Consider the following 18,173-nt stretch of genomic DNA (forward strand, 5'->3'; position numbering starts at 1 on the left):
TTCATTTAATTGTAGTGTTAGTTGTGTTTGGAGCACGTTAAAAAGGTTGTATGGTCTTGTAGCCCTGGCTCTGCCGTGTTGTTAAAGGTGCAACGTGATGATATTTATTAATATATAGGGCATGGCTTGTGATGCTAAACTTTTTTGGCCCCTAATTGGGCAGTACTTGGGTTCAAGGGGGTGAATTGTGACTTTTTAGAAAAATTAATTAATTGTACTTACTGTAATGTCAAACTCACACCCCTATTTATAACATTCACACAAAAACACACCTCCAAAAAAATCCTTTATATTTCAGCCACTTACAAAACACTGTGCTCATCAGCTTCTGCACTTTGGAGTTGACTCCTCCAATTCTGTACAGACCCATGGTGTTGATGCCTATGTGGCATTACAAAACACAAGTTAGCACTGGAGTGTAAGGGAATGAAAATGTCAGTTAACTGAGACTAGGCTGCATTCATCTGATGCATGGAACATTTCCACGCCTCACCTCTCTTCTCCACCAGATCAATGCATTTCTTCACAAAGTTAAAGCCTGCATCGTTAAGATACGCTGCAACAAAACACAGACACGGGTTAGACATGTCCGTTAGCAGCAGGGTTAACTACACATCATGTAGGAATAATCAGCTTTCCCTTATGCCCAAGCTCAAACTAACAAGATTAATAAGACCCAGCCCTGGTGCTGGAAGGCTCCAGCGTGTCAGCCGAGTGGGCGAATGTCATATAATTGTGTTAATGAGCACAGATAGCTAAAGGTAACAAAGTAGCCTCCTTGTTGTCGGTGTGTTTGGAGCTTCATCAATCGTTTGTGAACACTGATTTGATAATAAAGTTCGGAAGGATCATAATGAAACACTTACTTTCTTCTTTTTTGCTCAATATGACTGGAAGGTTGTAAATCTGTTGAAAATGTAAAAAAAATAATAATAATTTTTTAGGGAAAAAAATGTATATAAATTTTTTTTTCATAGTACTTGAAGTGATTTCTGCTCTTTTAGCATGTTTTCTTAAATAAAACATATTCAGTCACCAGAAGAGGGTGCCAGTGACAAATAATTCAGTTTTCACATGATTTATTGATCAAAGAAACAATTAAAGAGCATCACTGGCAGAATGCAGGCAGCACAAAATACAACTTTGAAAGATTAACATGCAGAGATGCTCACCGGCTCCTTGCCATCCATGGCCTCCAGCCACAGTCTTCTGTTGGACTCCGACAGCGCCTGCAGTGTCATGACGCCGTGCCTGGAAGGTTTTAGCAGGAAAGCTGGTCTCAGTATGATCTCATTGCTTTGGGGCCCTCTGTGCAGACCATGTTTACACTGACTGATTCAACTATAAAAGGACTAGTGGAACAAAAATAGCTTCAGTGCAAAAATGCTCGACTTCAAACTGTGTCTTCACTCGGCTTTGTGCTTCACAATCTACTCCCAGTTAAAAGCCACACAAGCTGAATGTTAGTGATTCATCTTTTGCACCCAACATGCATAACTATTGTAATCTACTTGTGCTACAAAACAAAAAACTGTGTGCTGAACACACACGACACACTGATGACACTGGAAACAAATGAATTTTCTTCCTTTCCCAGTAGTGGCAGTTAGTACAGTATGAGCAGGGAGTCTTATCAGCTTCTTACAATCAGGAGGTAAAATCAATCAAATCCCAAAGATGACAAATGTTGAGTCTGTAGAAGAATAAAGATATTTTTTCAAGCTATTAAGTGTGTTTTTGTGTAAAGGCTATGAATAATTATTGTCTGACCTGTAGATGGCTTCCTGAATGGCTTTGTCTGTTCAGGGAAACAGTTGAGAAACATCATTTCCAGGAACAAGAAGTGATCCACATCAGGATTTAGAGTCTTAATTCCTATATTTTGACATCTCTGATTGGATAACAGCAACATGACTCTACCACGGACTTGCAACGTGGATGTTTTGTATCCACAAATAACCGTAAGTGGAGGAGGTTCTGCAGTGTGGGGAAGTTGCTAATGCTAACAGTTAGCTGCTACTAGCTGAGATGTTCTCTGTTGTTTCCTGGACGCTAAAAGAACAACAACCTTCCCCGTCCCAAATCAAGATGATTGATTCCATGAATGTAAAGTGACAGAGTGACGTAGATCTGTCAGGGTTTTATAATCCTAGATTTTCACAATCTATTTTCCATCAGAAGCTGACGCAGTGGAACATTTTTCTGCTCAGCCTGCATGAAAAAGTCACAGTGGCTGATTATAATCAGGAATTAAATAGGTTTTCCAGTGTTCCACACCTTTAAACATCATTTATTGTCATGTTAATGTGGTTATTTTAACAAAAAATGTGTAAGAATTACAGCCAGCTTTTACCCATGGATGAACAGGAAGTGCTACATCTAACTCTACCTGTGGTATTTACAAATATTTATAATTACAAATTATGTCATGTCAATTTGACGGCAGAGTAAAGTTTTGTTTTAATAATTAAAAAATAAAAATAAATATTGAATTAGAAAATTCTAATAATACTTTTTTATTAAATCTGGTTTTTAATTAAATGTAAATATATACGTTTATAATACATCCTCTGATGCCTCTGGACACATCACCAGTGATAGTTTCCTGGAGTCATTGAGTGTTTCGGGTCTTTCAACATCGTACACTGTCTTTGTGGTGACCTAGCCAGGGTTGATCAGACCCTAGCTTACTACAATGTCTCCATGTTTCTGCCATCTAGAGACCTTCTCGTCTGTTTCGGTGGTGCTGCAAACGGCTCGTTTCTTAGATTGGGTTTCTTTCTTGGATTGGGGGGAGTTAAACCACCAAATAGTTCCCGAGCGCAGCCACTGCTGCAGCTCACCGCTCCCCCCATAGGGATGGGCCAAATGCGGAGATGAATTTCACCATTGTGTGATGATGACTATGGGACTTAAACTTTAAGCTCACCCTTGATACCAAGGCAGCTCTAATGCACTCTAACCAAGGATCTAGCCTTAAAGCCCCTGCATCCACATTCCAAAAGGTATCACCTCGCTCTCCAACCAACCTGCTGACAATCGTTAACCAGTCCTGCATACTTGGAAGAGCATCCTGCCATAGGCTTCCTCCACGCAATATTCCCAGGGAACGGTTAGCTCCAACAGTAAAACTTGTTTAGTAGCCTCAGACACAAGAACAATGTCTGGTCTGTGACAGTAATATGACTAACATTAATAAAGAAATAAAACTGTCATGTTTTTAATGAAAGTACTAATCTTAATCCTCCATCTGGCTTATTTAAGGTTAGATGAGGTTTGATATGAATACATGAATAGTGTTGACTGAACTCAGATCAGTCCTAAAGAAAGTAAACTTTATTCTTCCAAACAGTGGCCGCTCAGGGAGCTAATTTGTTTGTTTCAGATTAATTTTGCATGGATAGTTAGGTAAAACCACTGATTATGAGGGTTGTGTCGGTTTTTTAAATTTGCTCATGTGAAAGAACAAGAAAACCAGATTTGGACTTTGTCTTCAGTTCAGCACAGCAGCAAGACAGAAAGACAAAATCTGCCTCTGGGGCAAAAATGGATGTAGCAAACAAAGATAATGATTATAATCTTTAAAAAATAGCTTTAAAAAAATCTGCACAAAGAAAATAATCTGCATTAATTTTTAGCATTTTAGAGAATCAGAGGCAACATGTTTGTGTTCTAATAAGGATGAATGGATGAGCGTGAATCTGACTGGGGCGGTTTTATGGTTAAGATGCACCTCAGGGCATTGCAGTGTGAGATAAATGAGATGTCCTGCAAATAAACGACAGTTACTGTCCATGCTCAGCCACGCTCACCAGGGATTAGCAGAACTGGGCTTGTTGCCGTGATACCATGAAACTAGAGCTATAACCTGAGGTATAGATCTTTGTGATTAGCTCATATCAGGACTTTTTACTCAGCTGAGGTCATGAACCTCTTGGAGTCTCTCAGTTCACAGTGCAGTGGGACTTATTGGGAGAAAGGATAGAAGATATTGTGAATTTTCACATATGTGTCTGATTTAGTGAAGTGGTAAAGAGGGCAAACAGCAACAATTAGCGTTGGATTAGAGTGGCCACATGCAGCACATGCATCTGTTCTCTGATCAGTTCACATACCGGACTTTACAGAAAAACCGAAGCGGTCTGAAAAGAGTTCCACGATAGATGTCATTTCTACAATGACATGAGCACAAAGAGAATGGCTTAAAAAGGACACGGGATAAATATGAGACTTGCAGACAAAAGAGGGACATAAAAAGACATGCAGGACACAAACGGAGCACAGGACTAACAAATCCCTAAAAGAATCGAGGCACTATAGATGTTAATCCAACCTCAACTGCTTTTGTACGAATCCAAGAAAACACATAATGCATGAGAACAAAACGATCCACATGCTGATCTTCGAAAGTTAGAGGTAAACGACGGAGAACAACTTGAATTTGTATTCATACAGTGCTTTTCCAAAAAATCATGGACTATTTTACACTTTATCCAATGCTTTGAGTCAATGCCTTTTAGGCTAAGCATCACAGACCTCTCCATCACTTCAATATCGAAGCAGAAACGCTTGTCAATGGAGTCTGTTTTCCTCCGAATGCACGACTTGAGATGGAATTTCTCCGGCTGACTCAGGACAAGGCCGTTCTGAAGAGAGAAACACAAAGATACACACAAAACACACAGAAACACACAAAAAGAAAGACAAAACTCACAAATCATTCATAGCCAAGGGGCAAACTCCAACTGCTAAAACTGAAGCCAACGCAAAAGTGACAGAAATTGCAGTTCTCCACTCATCCACTAGGGGCTGGCTTCAGAAAGGAGCAAGTTCCCATTGACTCCCATGTTAAAACATTTTTACAGCAGAAATAAACATTTTAGGTTCAATAGGTCAAGTTTACCATCATTTTTGTAACTCATCTGTTTAGACGTAATTAAAGCTTGATATTATGATTATTTAGGTTAGAGTCCTTTTGATTGAGAGGTAGCAGATGAGCTGTTAGGACTAGCATTGGCGGCTTGCTCCAGACAGCCTCAGCCTCACGTTAAAGTGTTACAGCCTAGATGGCAGCAGGTAGCAGAGTCGCTCAACGGTGGTTTAAAAGAGACTCCTAAACCCCGTTAGCTTTGGTTAGCTCAGTTAGCTCTTAGCTACACAGGTGTCAATCATCAGCCCCCACCCTAACAGCCCAGCTCTCAGCCCCATTTATGTATTTTATGGGAGTGACGAGACGTGTGACGTGGTCAAGATGACGGTGGTGGAAACTGCCTACTGGGCTTTGATTCAGCTTTTCAGAAAACTACAGGTGGTGGGGTTTGTCCATTATATAAACAATCAATGGTCTGAGCATTAGTCCTTCTACCTGACTCACACAGTGGAGTGGGGGTGGGTGGGGGGGTGGGGTGGAAATAGCATTTTATTAAGAATTTTGAATTAATCTTTTTATGGATTTTTTTGAGTGATCCAGCCGGCCGCATTAAACCCCTTAGCGGGCCTGGTTTGGCCTCCAAACCATACCTTTGACACCCCTGACCTAGAATATCCGATAAATTAAATAAGAAAAAGTACAAATCACCATCAAGATTTCTGTTAAGATATTTTTTAATTTCCTCGAGTCTTTTATGCTATTTGTGGATCTTGTCATCTTTGCAATTTTTTTTTCAGTCCGCCTCGTGTTAACAAGTCTTTTGTTTTCCGTGCCAGTTCAGTAACTTCGACAGTTTTCCTTTTTTTCCCCCTCCCTCAGGGGGGTAGAAACAAGCAGGCTCTTTGTTTCACCCACACAGATTACGCTTCTTTTTTTCTTCTGTGGTTCGCTCAGCTTTTTATCGTGTATATCTACAAGCAGGGAAAAGCAAAGCTGAACTACCTGTTTCCCAGCCGACTTGTTCTCGGTGTTGATCATGGTGAAGGTCTTGCTGCCTTTCTCGTACGTGCAGTAGTGACGCGTCCACGCGCATCCCAGAGGGCCTGGGACGGAAAACAGAAGTTCAGCTCGAACCGCTTCACTCAGAATCACAAGCTCCTGGACAGACTTCTGAAAAATCAATGCTCAATTAAAGCGCCGTGAATCAAACGTTGTTTATTACTGCAGATAGAAATCTATTATTTGCGGCTACACCCCTAACAAACATCTGAGAGCACATCAAAGTGAATCCAAGACGAATTATGAGCTTTGCGCTGGAGGATCTCCTCTGACGAGGCCGGGGAGAGCTCCAGACGTTTATGGTGATGGATGTAAAACCTTGCTCTAATTGAAGTGGGAGCGAGCGAGCCTGTAAGGACGGGAGCTCTGATGGGAAGACTCACGTTTCTCCTGGACAAACAGGAAGCCCTCCATCGTCCACTGGCCGGGGGGTTTGTAGTCCTGATCTGCAGACCTTATCCTGTTCATCAGCTTCTCCACTTCCTGCTTGGTGCTCACAAAGTTGTTTCGCGTCTAAATGGAAAAAAAAAACAATGTTGCTATTATTGCTGTATTCATTATAAGCATGAAAGATGCCTGAATTTTAAAGAAGATTCATAAAAAAATGACAAAATTACAATAAAAACCCCATTTATTAACACGTAGGAACATTTATTGATTTAATCGATCATCGGAGTAAAAAAAAAAAAAGGAGTCATAAAGGTCAACGTGAGGCTTAAAGAGGAACGCTGAGACAGCCTCACCTTTTCCACTTTCCTATTTGTCCTCACTGCATTGAGACATGAAGGGAGGGATGTGGAGGGAAAACTGTCAGAGCAGTGCCACTGACATTTTGGGTCAGGGAAAAATTTGGCGCCTCAGGCTGAAAGCACCGAGGTCACAGTGATGGAAGCAGGGGGCATGGCAGTAGCTGCAGTTTTATGTTTAACTCTTAAGTGTTTTTTGACACAGCGCCTTTAAATGGCCCGCAGTAACAGCCTGCAACGCTGCACCAAAAAAAAAAAAAAGCATCTATCCTGTGTGCAATCACACAGCAGAAACTCCACTTGTTATATCGCGCTATGATAAGCTGCAGAATCTGATTACGTGGCTGGCTGCCTTTGCATACAGCCCTTGAGGTGTTGAGACTTACGTTCTGTAGGTTGAACTGCAGCTGCTGTTTGTACGGTTCAAATTCATGAGCCAGCTCATATCCTTCGTGGTAGAATGTAAACAAACCCTGGAGAAAGGCCAGGAGCTGGAAAAGGGACAATATTCACAGGTGAGGTGAAATGCATCAGCGATCAATGAGTGGGTCACACAAAACCGTCACATTTTACAAGTGTTAAAAACTTTTACCATGCCAGAATGAAAGAATTGTCAGATAATCTTATATTTGAAAATCGGAAATTTTCAAGGGGGCAATTTTATATAATTGTGATTTAAAGTATATAACACATCACCACCAAGTGATATAAACAATAAACTTGAAATGATGAATATGTCTATTTACACTCAAAAATAGCTTTCATTTATTTTATAACCTCCAAAACTGGTAGTAATATTGGGACTGGGACAACCTGGCCAGAACAAATCTCCTTCTCCAAACACCAATCTACAGGTGAAACTCGAAAACGATAATTCAGTGCAAAAGGTCACTTATGTCGGCAATTCAACCTAAAAGGTGAAACTAATATAAGAGATACACTCATTACACATAAAGCCAGAAATTTCAAGCCTTAATTTGTTATAACTGTGATGGCTACGGCTTAAAGCTCATGAAAACCCCACATTCAAAATCTCAGACAATTAGAATATTGTGAAAAGGCTGAATATCCTAAGCTCACAATGTCAAACTCTAATCAGCTAATGAATCCAAAACACCTGCAAAGGGGTTCCTGAGCCTTTAGATGGTCTCTCAGTCTAATTTGAATGATTGAATTAGACATTTCCTTTCATGAAACTGCATTAAACTGAGCATTCACTCATTTTTTCACTACATCAGCCGTGCTCTCCAGTTTAGATAAATGTCTTGTGAGCTGTTTTCTGTAGAAAGAAACCTCTGGCACTCTTGTTTCAAGCAGCAGAAGTTAGCGGGAGGAGGTGGAGTCATGCTCATTAATATTCACCACATGTAAACAAACCGCTTCTGATTGGCTAACAGCAATGCAACCCTTCCACTGCCTCTGTTCACTTTTCTTTCTTGGGTAAAAATGCATCACTGATGTTTTATCTCCAAAAAAAAAAAAGTCTAGAGAGTTCTGCCATGCTGAGGAGTTTCTAATGCTAATGGTTAGCTTCTGCTAGCCGAGGCGCACTCTGCTCTCTCCTGGAAGCTAAATCGACAGCATCTTTTCCCGTCAGAAGCTAAGATGGGTGAGTCCATGAATGGAAATATTTCCCTTTTGACCTTAGTGGCTTTTTCTGACCCAGGCGTTTCCTAATTTCTACCACTGGCTAATGGAGGAATTACGGGTAGAATGTTTCATGTTCAGCCTGAATGTGAAACTCAGAATGACCGTTAGTATTTAAGAAACACGTTTTATGCATCACTATGAGAATCTCTGCTTTAGAGCTGACAGATATTGATCTTACTTTCTGTATAACACACAAACATCCTTGACTGTTGTAGGGGAAAAAGCCCCGGTAGTGTAGCTGGAGGAAAAAACTGATCTCATCTGGAGCACAGAGGATCCCACAAACGCACAGGTGCACTCAGTCAAATCCTGCCGACGCAACCACTGATTTGATTTCCGGGCTGAGGTTTGGTATATCAAATGAACAAGGATGAAGCACCTTATCTGTGCCCGGATTCATCACAGGAAAGGCTGAGCCCTGTCATTTTCCTCCACCGCTACCTGCAGGCGGGAGATTTGCATTTCTGGCCCGGGTTACAGGGGAAGGTGCCAGTGGATGTAAACAAATGGGAGAAAGAGCCTTTAAAACAGACACTTTGATCCCATCTCACGTTTCTAAGCGTTAAACACCAAGAGGGTTTAATATTCTTTTCTTACTTTTGCAGCGAAAATGTTAAAAGTTACTTCATCTAGGAAGCTGTCGGTGAGGGATGGAATTGTGATGAAAGAGCAAAAAATGTATATTTACTGCTTTAAAACCTCATTTAAATATCTCTACATCACCATCAGTTTTAAACCCCACAAGCAGAACTGAGGAAAGATTTTGAAAAATGTATTTAAAAAAAGAAAAAAAGAAAAAAAGAAATTGAATAAAATAATACACCTATTACTTATTCAAGACAAACAACATTATATGTTATAGGCATCAGTTTGCACATATACTAACATATGAAAAGTTTGAAAGGGAGTAGGATGAAGTATAACTTATAAGATTCCTGCCCCTGTACACTGCAATTAGATGTGAAACTTCCAGTAAAAATCCAGTTTCCTTATTTATCTCTCAGGATCATCAGTGGAAGCAAAATTATGATGCATCCAGGAGTCAGTCAGTGTGAAAATGACTTAATATTTCTATCAAAAGATGAATGTAAAACAGCTTGTTTACTGGGTAGAATTTACGTAAAATAATGAAAGGTTTTGCATATTTGAGCTTTTATAAGACAACAGTATACCTTAGGGATGGCTGGTTTGATCTAGCCGTTAGCTCATCAGTCCAAAGGGAAATTTTTGGGATGCTACAAATCCATTCTCAAAAAAATCTTCGCAATTCAATTTATATACATTACATTTTAGAGACATTGCAGCCATTTTTATATATTATTTTGCATTCAAAGGATCTCTGGATGTCCACTGCTGCACAATTCCATGTAAATAACCTTGTAAAATTGCCGTAAAATTTAAAATATGACATCTCTAACCAGTCATGCCATCTCATATATGTAAATATATATAGTCTTTCCATGACCCATAGACAGAACTCAGTCATGGGGCAGAGTCCACAATTTTCTTTCAAACTGTTTTTGCACGCAACTGGACAACGCTAGGACCAATCAGAGCTACGGACAACGTGATGCATTCATGGCTACTGAAACTAGTCAACGAGCCAGTCCGCCATACTGATGAAGAAGCAAATACATCCTTTTTCTAAATTATTAACTTAAGTACCTCTCTTTGCTTGTGTCGCAAAGAAAAGCTCAAGTGTAAATCGTCCAAAGTTGATGCCAAAGTCGTTTCACACCAGCGCTGTTCCCAACGTTTCTCTACAAACGTAGAGCGCTGTGATTGGTCAGATCAAAGTAATGCAAGTAAGTACATTTTATTTATACAGTACTTATCTCAGAAAGTGCAAAACAAATATTAGGTCATAAAATGATAATGATCTTAAACAAAACTGAAATAAATTAAAATAAAAACAACAAAATCATGAAATCATAAAATGATCAAACATTTCATAAAACAAATAAAAGATGATTATAAATTTGAGTTAAATAATTGTCTGGACCAATGGTAGACCTTTTGATTCTATGATGTAGCGTGGCTAGATCAACCTGCAGAGCAGAGTCTTTTTTGCCACTATGGTTAGTCTAGATTTCTAGGCTATGGCATCTCATGAAAACGAAGCTGTTTTAAGACGTCACCCAGACTAGCTGTTAGCTCATCAATCCTGCAGGACCTAAACTTTCCTTCTTTAAACAAAGGCTGTTCAGAAGTGCATCTAAAATTGGTACGGACAGAAACTCATTTCAAAATGTCTGAAAAGTCCCTTAATGAAGCCACATGAAGATGAAAAATCAAACTAATCAATGCAGCTTTGACAAGATGTCCCTTAAACCAAAGCAAAATGCAAAACAGAAACATATAGAACAATTGGTGCATTCAGGTGCTTTTGGCACTTACTGGTTCAACAAACTCAAATTTCTTCTTCTCCTGCACTTCTTGTATTTTGAAAACATATTCAAGTGATGCATCATAGAAGACTTGTCTCTCTTTATCAATCTGTGTGTCGGCCTGACGAGAACAAAGGGAAAAAAGAATTAGTGCTTTAAAGGCATGGGTCAACCTGGGGAAGAGGACCGACTTAATGCTTACATAACCATGCAGAAACAGTGAGTGGTGAGAGAAGCAAGGAACAAAGAGTAGTGCACACACACACACACACACACACACACACACACACACACACACACACACACACACACACACACACACACACACACACACACACACACACACACACACACACAAAATGGCACACTCAGTCGACCATAAAACAGCATTTTTCAAATACAGGTAAGGATGAAGAAATCTGCTTTGGTTTTACCTCCTGCAGATACGCCTCTTTCTTCTTGGACGACAGGTTGAGGTGTCTCTCAAGTGTGGAGTAGTACTTCTCTGTTTCCTTATCAAATTTCTTCTTTACATCCTGAGACACACACAAGGCTTATACGTTAGATAAAACACAACAAAACGAATCAGGGGAAGCTCTCATCTTTGATCCGAGGCGTGAAAACGAATCACCACTAGGTGGAGGTCTCACTGCAGAACATTTCCACATGCTGCCGGCCACTTTTGATTTAAAATTCTGTCAATAGATTATTGTAGGTCATAAAAAGTGGCATAAGACACGTGTAATGACAAGCCGACAATGTCAGCACATCCATGTTTGATCAATACGGCGCTCCAGCTGAGGATGTGAGTTCAAATCAAAAATACTGAGCTGTAAATCATAAACAGAATAATGCATCTGCTATGCTCAGAGAGGGGGTCTGGCTGGATGCTGTTTGCATTTCCCTGATGTGTACAACTGTCCACCTGCAGGAATGAGCTCAACAATCACAGAGAAGTTTGAGAAAAGGGACTTTTCACGCCAGATTTCCAGCTATAGAGCACATGGACTCAGGGATTCTACATGGAAGAAAAAAGATCCTACTTGTGGGAACTTTATCAAGCTCTGCCCATGCAGAGAGGTCCTCTCTGGATGAGGGCATTCATGTGTCTTGTCTGCAAAAGTGACCTCCAAAATCAGAAAAAAGAAAGAAAACAAGGGCTTTGCCTGCTTGATGCCCATTTTGTCTCCATGTAAAGGCCAGGCGTGGTTTTGTGTTGGGGGTGGACAAAGCGTGAGGATATGGCCTCCAGAACCAGATCCTGCCTGCTTGTTTTTGTTCCCATGGCCCTGAAATTTAGCAAGTCTAATCTACCAGCTCCTGATATAAATAGTGTTTTGTCTCAACAACTCCCACCGCAGTTAAACGGAGGAATCCGCAGCAAGACACAGCAATGCCGCGACATACCTACAGCACAAAGAAATCAATACATCATTTCTTATAGCAGCATCTTTTTCTGTTTCTCTCATGTTGACGAGCCCAGAAATGATCTTTTCAGGACCAAAAAAAAAAAAAAAAAAAAAAAAATCCATTCTGGAGGAGGCTTCATTTATGAAACAAAGAAAACAGCAAAAATGAAAATGTGATTAAAACACACAGACAGGAAACATGTTTTCCAGAGAGATTTATTCATTTCCTCCCATGGCTGCTGGTGATGTGACATTATTTGGTGAGCATGTGACCTACCAAAGCCCTCGGGAAAACACACACACCACACACACACACACACTGGGAATCACTTTAAATTAAGAGCTGCAGCAGGAATCTCTCGGCTCTATCTGACCAGTGTGAGCATGCCAGAGATCCCCTAATAATAAAAAACATACATCTGGAGCGTCTCTTTCTCACTTACAAAGCGAGCAGAAGGTGAGTCGGTAAACTCGAGTCGGCCTGATAAGGTGTATAGCTGTGTTTTGATCCTAGCGGGACGTGTATGAGCAGGTCCAGCTGTAATGACACCCTAGCAGAACACCAGGTATTTGGTGGTTTGTTTGCACGTCTGCACCTTCTTTTAATGTTTGTGCAGTCAGAAGAAAATATGTGCAAATGCAATTTAAAAAACTGAACAGGAAGTGTCAACTTTAAAGCCAGAAATGTGGGACGAAGGGTCTGGCTGTGAGTGGAGTCCGACCCAAAAGAGGCAGCTTTCTTTGACACCACCCGATGCCAGCGCCGGAGACTGATCATCAAGCTGGATAGAACGAAAGCACTCGGCGGTGCACATGAACCTATCGCATGGGAGATTTTCTCACCTGATTGCTCTGTACTCAGTCATGAATAAATCAGATGCAACAGGAAAATGCTCAGATGCAGATTGTTCTGTAGTGGAATTTCCAACGGGTGGAGCCACATGCTGTCGTTAGGAGGGCTTTAATGGAGGCTGCACGGTGGCGGGATCTTTGTTAATTTCTGAACTCTTGAAGAAAAACACAACACACCCTTATTTTTCTGGTCATTGTGTGTGTTTTATAGAAATCAGTACACAAAGACTGCAGGAAGAATATGTGCACTCTGCAAGTTAGAGCAATGGCCCTAACAAGCCTCGGGCTGTCATTTCTAAGCCTTCTAACGGGTCTAAGCAGCAAAGGGAAAAGAATAAGGTTCATTTTTATAGAAAACAACCACATATATCAGATTTATCTGACACAATCTAATATTTTTGGTTTCACACCTAATGCAGACATTATCAGCAGCACATTTCGCCGCATTTTCATTAACAATGGATTCTCTGAGCGGTGGCATGAAATCGAGCAGTCTGCCACCTTTCTCCATGAGCTCATTAGAGGCAGCTAATTTAAGTATGGGTCCAGAGAGGCGAGACAATGGCAAAAGATGAATTATTTTGATGCTCAGCTGTTCTGAAATGGACAAGATGGACACAAGCCCTCAATTTGATTTCTGATGCTTTGCTAAAAAGACAAGAAAAAAAAAGCTTCCTCTACTTCTAAATCCTAATTTCTGGGAAGATGTAACAAACAGGAAGAGGTCAGCCAATTAGTAATAACTAATTACAAACATCTGCTTTGGAAGAATTCAAAAACAAATACCCAGGTCTCTAAATAAATCACATTTATATTCTTTCTTATAAACCCTTTAGTCTAAAATTTAGCTTTTATCCGCAGAGTTTCTGGATTAAAATCAGAAGTTAGAAAATATTTAAATGCTAAATATAAAATACATGCTTTGGTTGATATTCCATTTTGTCTTTGATCTCTGACGGACTCTTAGGCTGCACGAAAAAAGACGGCTTTCTCCATGAAATAAATCTTCAGAAATCTCATTTCTATTATGACTTGTGAAAGGAAAATCTTTGAAAAGTTCTGCAGGAATGTTGGTCGACACCGTCGTCTATCGGGGATGTCTTTGGCTTCTCTCTGTCAAGAAGAGATCATATATTCTTCAACAAGCAGCTTAAAAATCTCAACAAAGCTTGAATCAACCACCTACGTTTATTTAATACCTAAATTAAGCCTGTCCGTCCAACCAATTTAATAATGCTAACTCATTTTAGTAAATTCACTATTCAGTTAAGCTTTGAAGGTCAAAGATAAAATATTAAAATGAACTTTGACTAGCTCTGCGTTTGTTTCATTATTACTGATTATTTTCACAGAGATGTGTCTTTATTAAAGCCTGGAGGAATCGAGGAAAGCCAAGGAGTTCACCTTGAAGGGGAGCTGGCCGGAAACAAAGCTGCTCAGTCTGGTATTCAGAGTCACTTCCGTGTCAAAGGAGAGAAAACGCTGGAAGAAATTATTAAAGCTCTCATTCAATAGTTTTTAAAGCAAATCTGCTGTGGTCTCTAGTATGAATGAATACTTTGTGAATCATTTTTTGTAAAAAAAACAAAACAAAAATAAACTCTGGTGCTCCTGTTTCTGTTAATCAGAGAAGCGAGGGGCGGAAAATGGACAAATTTGAAGTTTTACTCATTAAAATCTATGATATCTTAACTCATTCACTGCCATTGACGACTAACGTCGTCATTTTAAATCCAACCGTTCACTGCCAAATGACGATTAAAGTCGTCATTTGCATAGTTTTATTATGTGGGCATCGGAACAAGCCCCCACACTGTGAGAACAAACATCTCAGCTCTAAAGCTGATCTTCATCCGCATACGTCACGTCACGTGATCAGGAAGCAGAAGATCCATGTGTTAGGAGATTGTTTTGGGCTGCTGCTGTAAAAAAAGTGAGGCGCGAACCGGAAAAGCTTCTGCCGATCACAATGCAGCAACGAATTATGAAATAACGGATAAAGCTCAAAATGTGCGGATTCTTCCTGAAGTAAGTGGTGAGTCTCCGCTTAGTTTAGGTGGTTTTGGCGTTGACATCATCCCAGCGCGCAACGTTCTGTGACTCTTAAAAAAACAGTAAAAACGGTGAGAAATGCTGGCAGCGAAGGGCTTTACCGATCAGGAGACGGCTGGCAGCGAATGAGTTAATGTTTAGCCTCTGATTGGCTAACAGCAACTCAACTCTTCCACTGCCTCCATTCACTCTTCTTTCTTAGGTAAAAAATGCAATGTTGATGTTTTATCTCCACAAATAGATCAAGTCTGAAAGTGTTCCACCATGTTGTGGACCTGCTAATGTTAACGGTTAGCTTCTATAGCTGGAACCTGCTCTGCTGTCTTCTAAACGCTAAAGCCCGGGGCACACCGGAGGCAGACGCGCCATGCCTGCGGTTTTGAGAAGTCAAGTTGTCACACAGGACACGCTGCTGAGCGCTTCTTGGAAAGTTGCGTGATAGTCATGACATCCAGCAGGACTTGGAAACAGGAAGCGAGAAGTGACTCTATTGTTTCAACGTGATCAGACTTGCCGTCGTGTTTTGTGAGACTCGACTTCATTAAAAATGGGTAAGTACGCTAATTATTAGAATATTTAAAGATCAATAGAACTTTAAAGTTAATTAAACTGCGGTTGGGTTTGTGCCGTAAAGCCGTTCTGCATCATAATGTCTGTTGTAAAGTACTCCACAATGTTGTTAACAGATATGACTAACAAATATGGCTTGAGATGGAGCTGGCGCCTATCTTCAGTGCTTTGGTGCAGCACATCTCCCCATGTAGTCACTCTCATTAACTATAATGGCTTCTATTTAAAATAACGGCGCAACACGGTGCGTCTGCCTCCGGTGTGCTCTAGGCTTAACCCCTCCTCTGCACAAGACACATGAGTGGTGTGTAACATAATGAAGGCTTCCGGGAGAGTTTCAAACGTGAAACAGGAGCAAAAGCATTACGAACAACTTGTCCCATGAGGTTACAAAATTACGAGACAAACGCAACACTACACGTGATTTCAGAAGTTCACGCAATAACAAGAAAGCTGCATGTGTCCAGCAAGGTGCGTGGTTTACTTTATGTTCTGCTAACTTTGGCTATGGAGGTTTCACAGGAAATTACTTATTATTAATTAAACAACTGGAAATCTGCATGTGACTTTTATTTTGACAGTTTCCAGATGTTTTCATGCTTGACTTCCTGTCTGGCCCGATCTGAACCGCAGAGTTTGATATGTTTTTGGAATTGTAGCGCAGTAAAAAAAAAAAAAAAATATTCACCTCGAAATGTACAAACAGAAGTTTCTGCCGGTGGAAAAGAACCCGTCTATTATAACGACGGCTAATTGCTGCGAAGCACATTTTGTGGCTGTTTCACAATGCTCTTGCAGCGGGTGGAAAGGATGGGTTAATCAACAAAAGCCTTCTGCGATCACAAGTCAAGGTGGGTGAGTCTATGAATGCAAATATTTTCCTGCAATGTAGAAGAGACCGGCATTTCCTGACCCGAGCATTTATCCCGTCTATAGAAGACTATTCTCACATTTAGGCCTGCATATGAAACTCAGAGTGACGGATTGCATCTCAAAAAGAACACATATTAACTGTTTCTCTGTGAACTTCATGCGTTAAAATAAAAAATAAGCTACTCCTGATAGCTGATTGTTTAAAATGATTTCATGAAGACATTGTGTCGATCGCTTTTATTTCTTTCTGCTGGTAAAAGTAACAGGAATCTAATAGATTATGTTATGGTTGGTTGCTACCAAGGGAAAAGTCATGGAAATACATTTGTAGCTAAATCTGGTGCAATTCATTGGTTCTCAGCTGAGAATATTGCCTTTGTGCAACAATTGATGTTTACTGAACATACGCTTTTATATACATGTCCAAGAAATAATGGGAGAACACAAAATAATGATTAATTATCAATGTCAAATAACCAAAATATGAATCAAGAGATGAAAACAAATGTTCTAATATGTTTTATCACAAATCTGTCAATTTTTCATTCAAAATATCTCGCAACATCGTGTATAACGTATGCATTCTCTTGACTCAACACTAATTCCATACTCTTTTCTTAGCCAATTGATTCTCCCGTTCTTTTATGGCGTATTTAATGTTTGAAGGTCTGTTGCTTTGTGAAATTCTGACCATCAAGACAATAAGTACCCATTATCTGAAAGTCTGCTTTAATGGTGTTTCTCCTTTACAGAGAAGGGGATTTAATAAGATGAGAAATCTATAAAAACAACAAAAGATTCATTTAGCCTGCAACACAAAGCTAAGATAGAGATTTTTCATAAGCCTTTCCCCATTGACCTTAATGTGTTCATATTTATTTTATTACTTTTACAACAAATATTGTTCACTGACAGTTAAATAACAAACTAGTCCTCAAAGTGAACAACTAAACAGAAACACTGCTTTAACTTTAGTAATAACTATTTTCATGAGGAGAAAAAATCATTAAAGGTAAAGTCCCATTAATCCGCCACACTCGAGTGAAATTCATATCCACATTTGATCCATCCCCGTGGGGAGCGGTGAGCTGCAGCAGTGGCCGCGCTCGGGAGCTATTTGGTGGTTTAACCCCCAATCCAACCCCTTAAAGCTGTGTCAAGCTGGGAGGCATTGGGTTCCATTTTTAAAGTCTTTGGTATGGCCCAACTGGGATTTGAACTCCGATCTCCCAGTCGCAGGGCGGACATTTTTTTGACAAGGTACCTCAAACCATTTATCACCAACTTGTCACGTTCGGAGTTGGTAGGACCCAAAATGCAGTACCCAGGATGACACGAGGCAGGGATGAAGGTTAAGTGAAATCCTTTATTTAAAGGTGAGCCAAAAACAAAGTAAATCCAAGGCTGGGAGCCAAAATCCAAAAACCAGAGAACGATCTGGAAATCCAAAAACCTTAGAGAACTCGAGAAGACCAAAAAACCCTAATAATCCAAGAGAGACGAGACTGACAGAATTACAATCAATGGACCGACACAAGACAGAGACAAGACAGGGCTTATATACAACAGGGAGGAGTAATTAGGGAAAATGGCAGCAGGTGTGTGGAGTGAGGCCTGGAGGGAAGACAGGTGAATCTAATAATCTAACTGGGAAAACAGAAACAGAGGAGGGCAAATACCTAAACTAGGGGTGGGCCGTTATCGG

The 18,173-nt window shown here is 40.2% G+C and overlaps 1 protein-coding gene across 2 annotated transcripts in view; it reads right to left on the bottom strand.

Moving 5' to 3' along the window:
- LOC107380177 (rho GTPase-activating protein 42) overlaps positions 1-18,173 on the bottom strand; it is a 185,969-nt gene that overhangs the window by 15,027 nt on the left and 152,769 nt on the right. The window contains exons 5-15 of one of the 2 annotated variants that reach the window (XM_015951287.3): positions 11,147-11,248; positions 10,723-10,833; positions 7,062-7,166; positions 6,313-6,442; positions 5,873-5,973; positions 4,537-4,646; positions 4,116-4,172; positions 1,173-1,251; positions 867-906; positions 494-556; positions 307-381 (exon numbers count right to left, since the gene is read on the bottom strand). In XM_015951287.3, the coding sequence (XP_015806773.3) occupies positions 307-381; positions 494-556; positions 867-906; positions 1,173-1,251; positions 4,116-4,172; positions 4,537-4,646; positions 5,873-5,973; positions 6,313-6,442; positions 7,062-7,166; positions 10,723-10,833; positions 11,147-11,248 (973 nt within the window). The remainder of the gene's footprint in view (positions 1-306; positions 382-493; positions 557-866; positions 907-1,172; positions 1,252-4,115; positions 4,173-4,536; positions 4,647-5,872; positions 5,974-6,312; positions 6,443-7,061; positions 7,167-10,722; positions 10,834-11,146; positions 11,249-18,173) is intronic. The other variant, XM_015951288.3, reaches the window with a different exon arrangement.

The sequence above is a fragment of the Nothobranchius furzeri genome, chromosome 13, assembly GCF_043380555.1.
Source record: "Nothobranchius furzeri strain GRZ-AD chromosome 13, NfurGRZ-RIMD1, whole genome shotgun sequence".
Taxonomy (NCBI): Eukaryota; Metazoa; Chordata; class Actinopteri; order Cyprinodontiformes; family Nothobranchiidae; genus Nothobranchius; species Nothobranchius furzeri.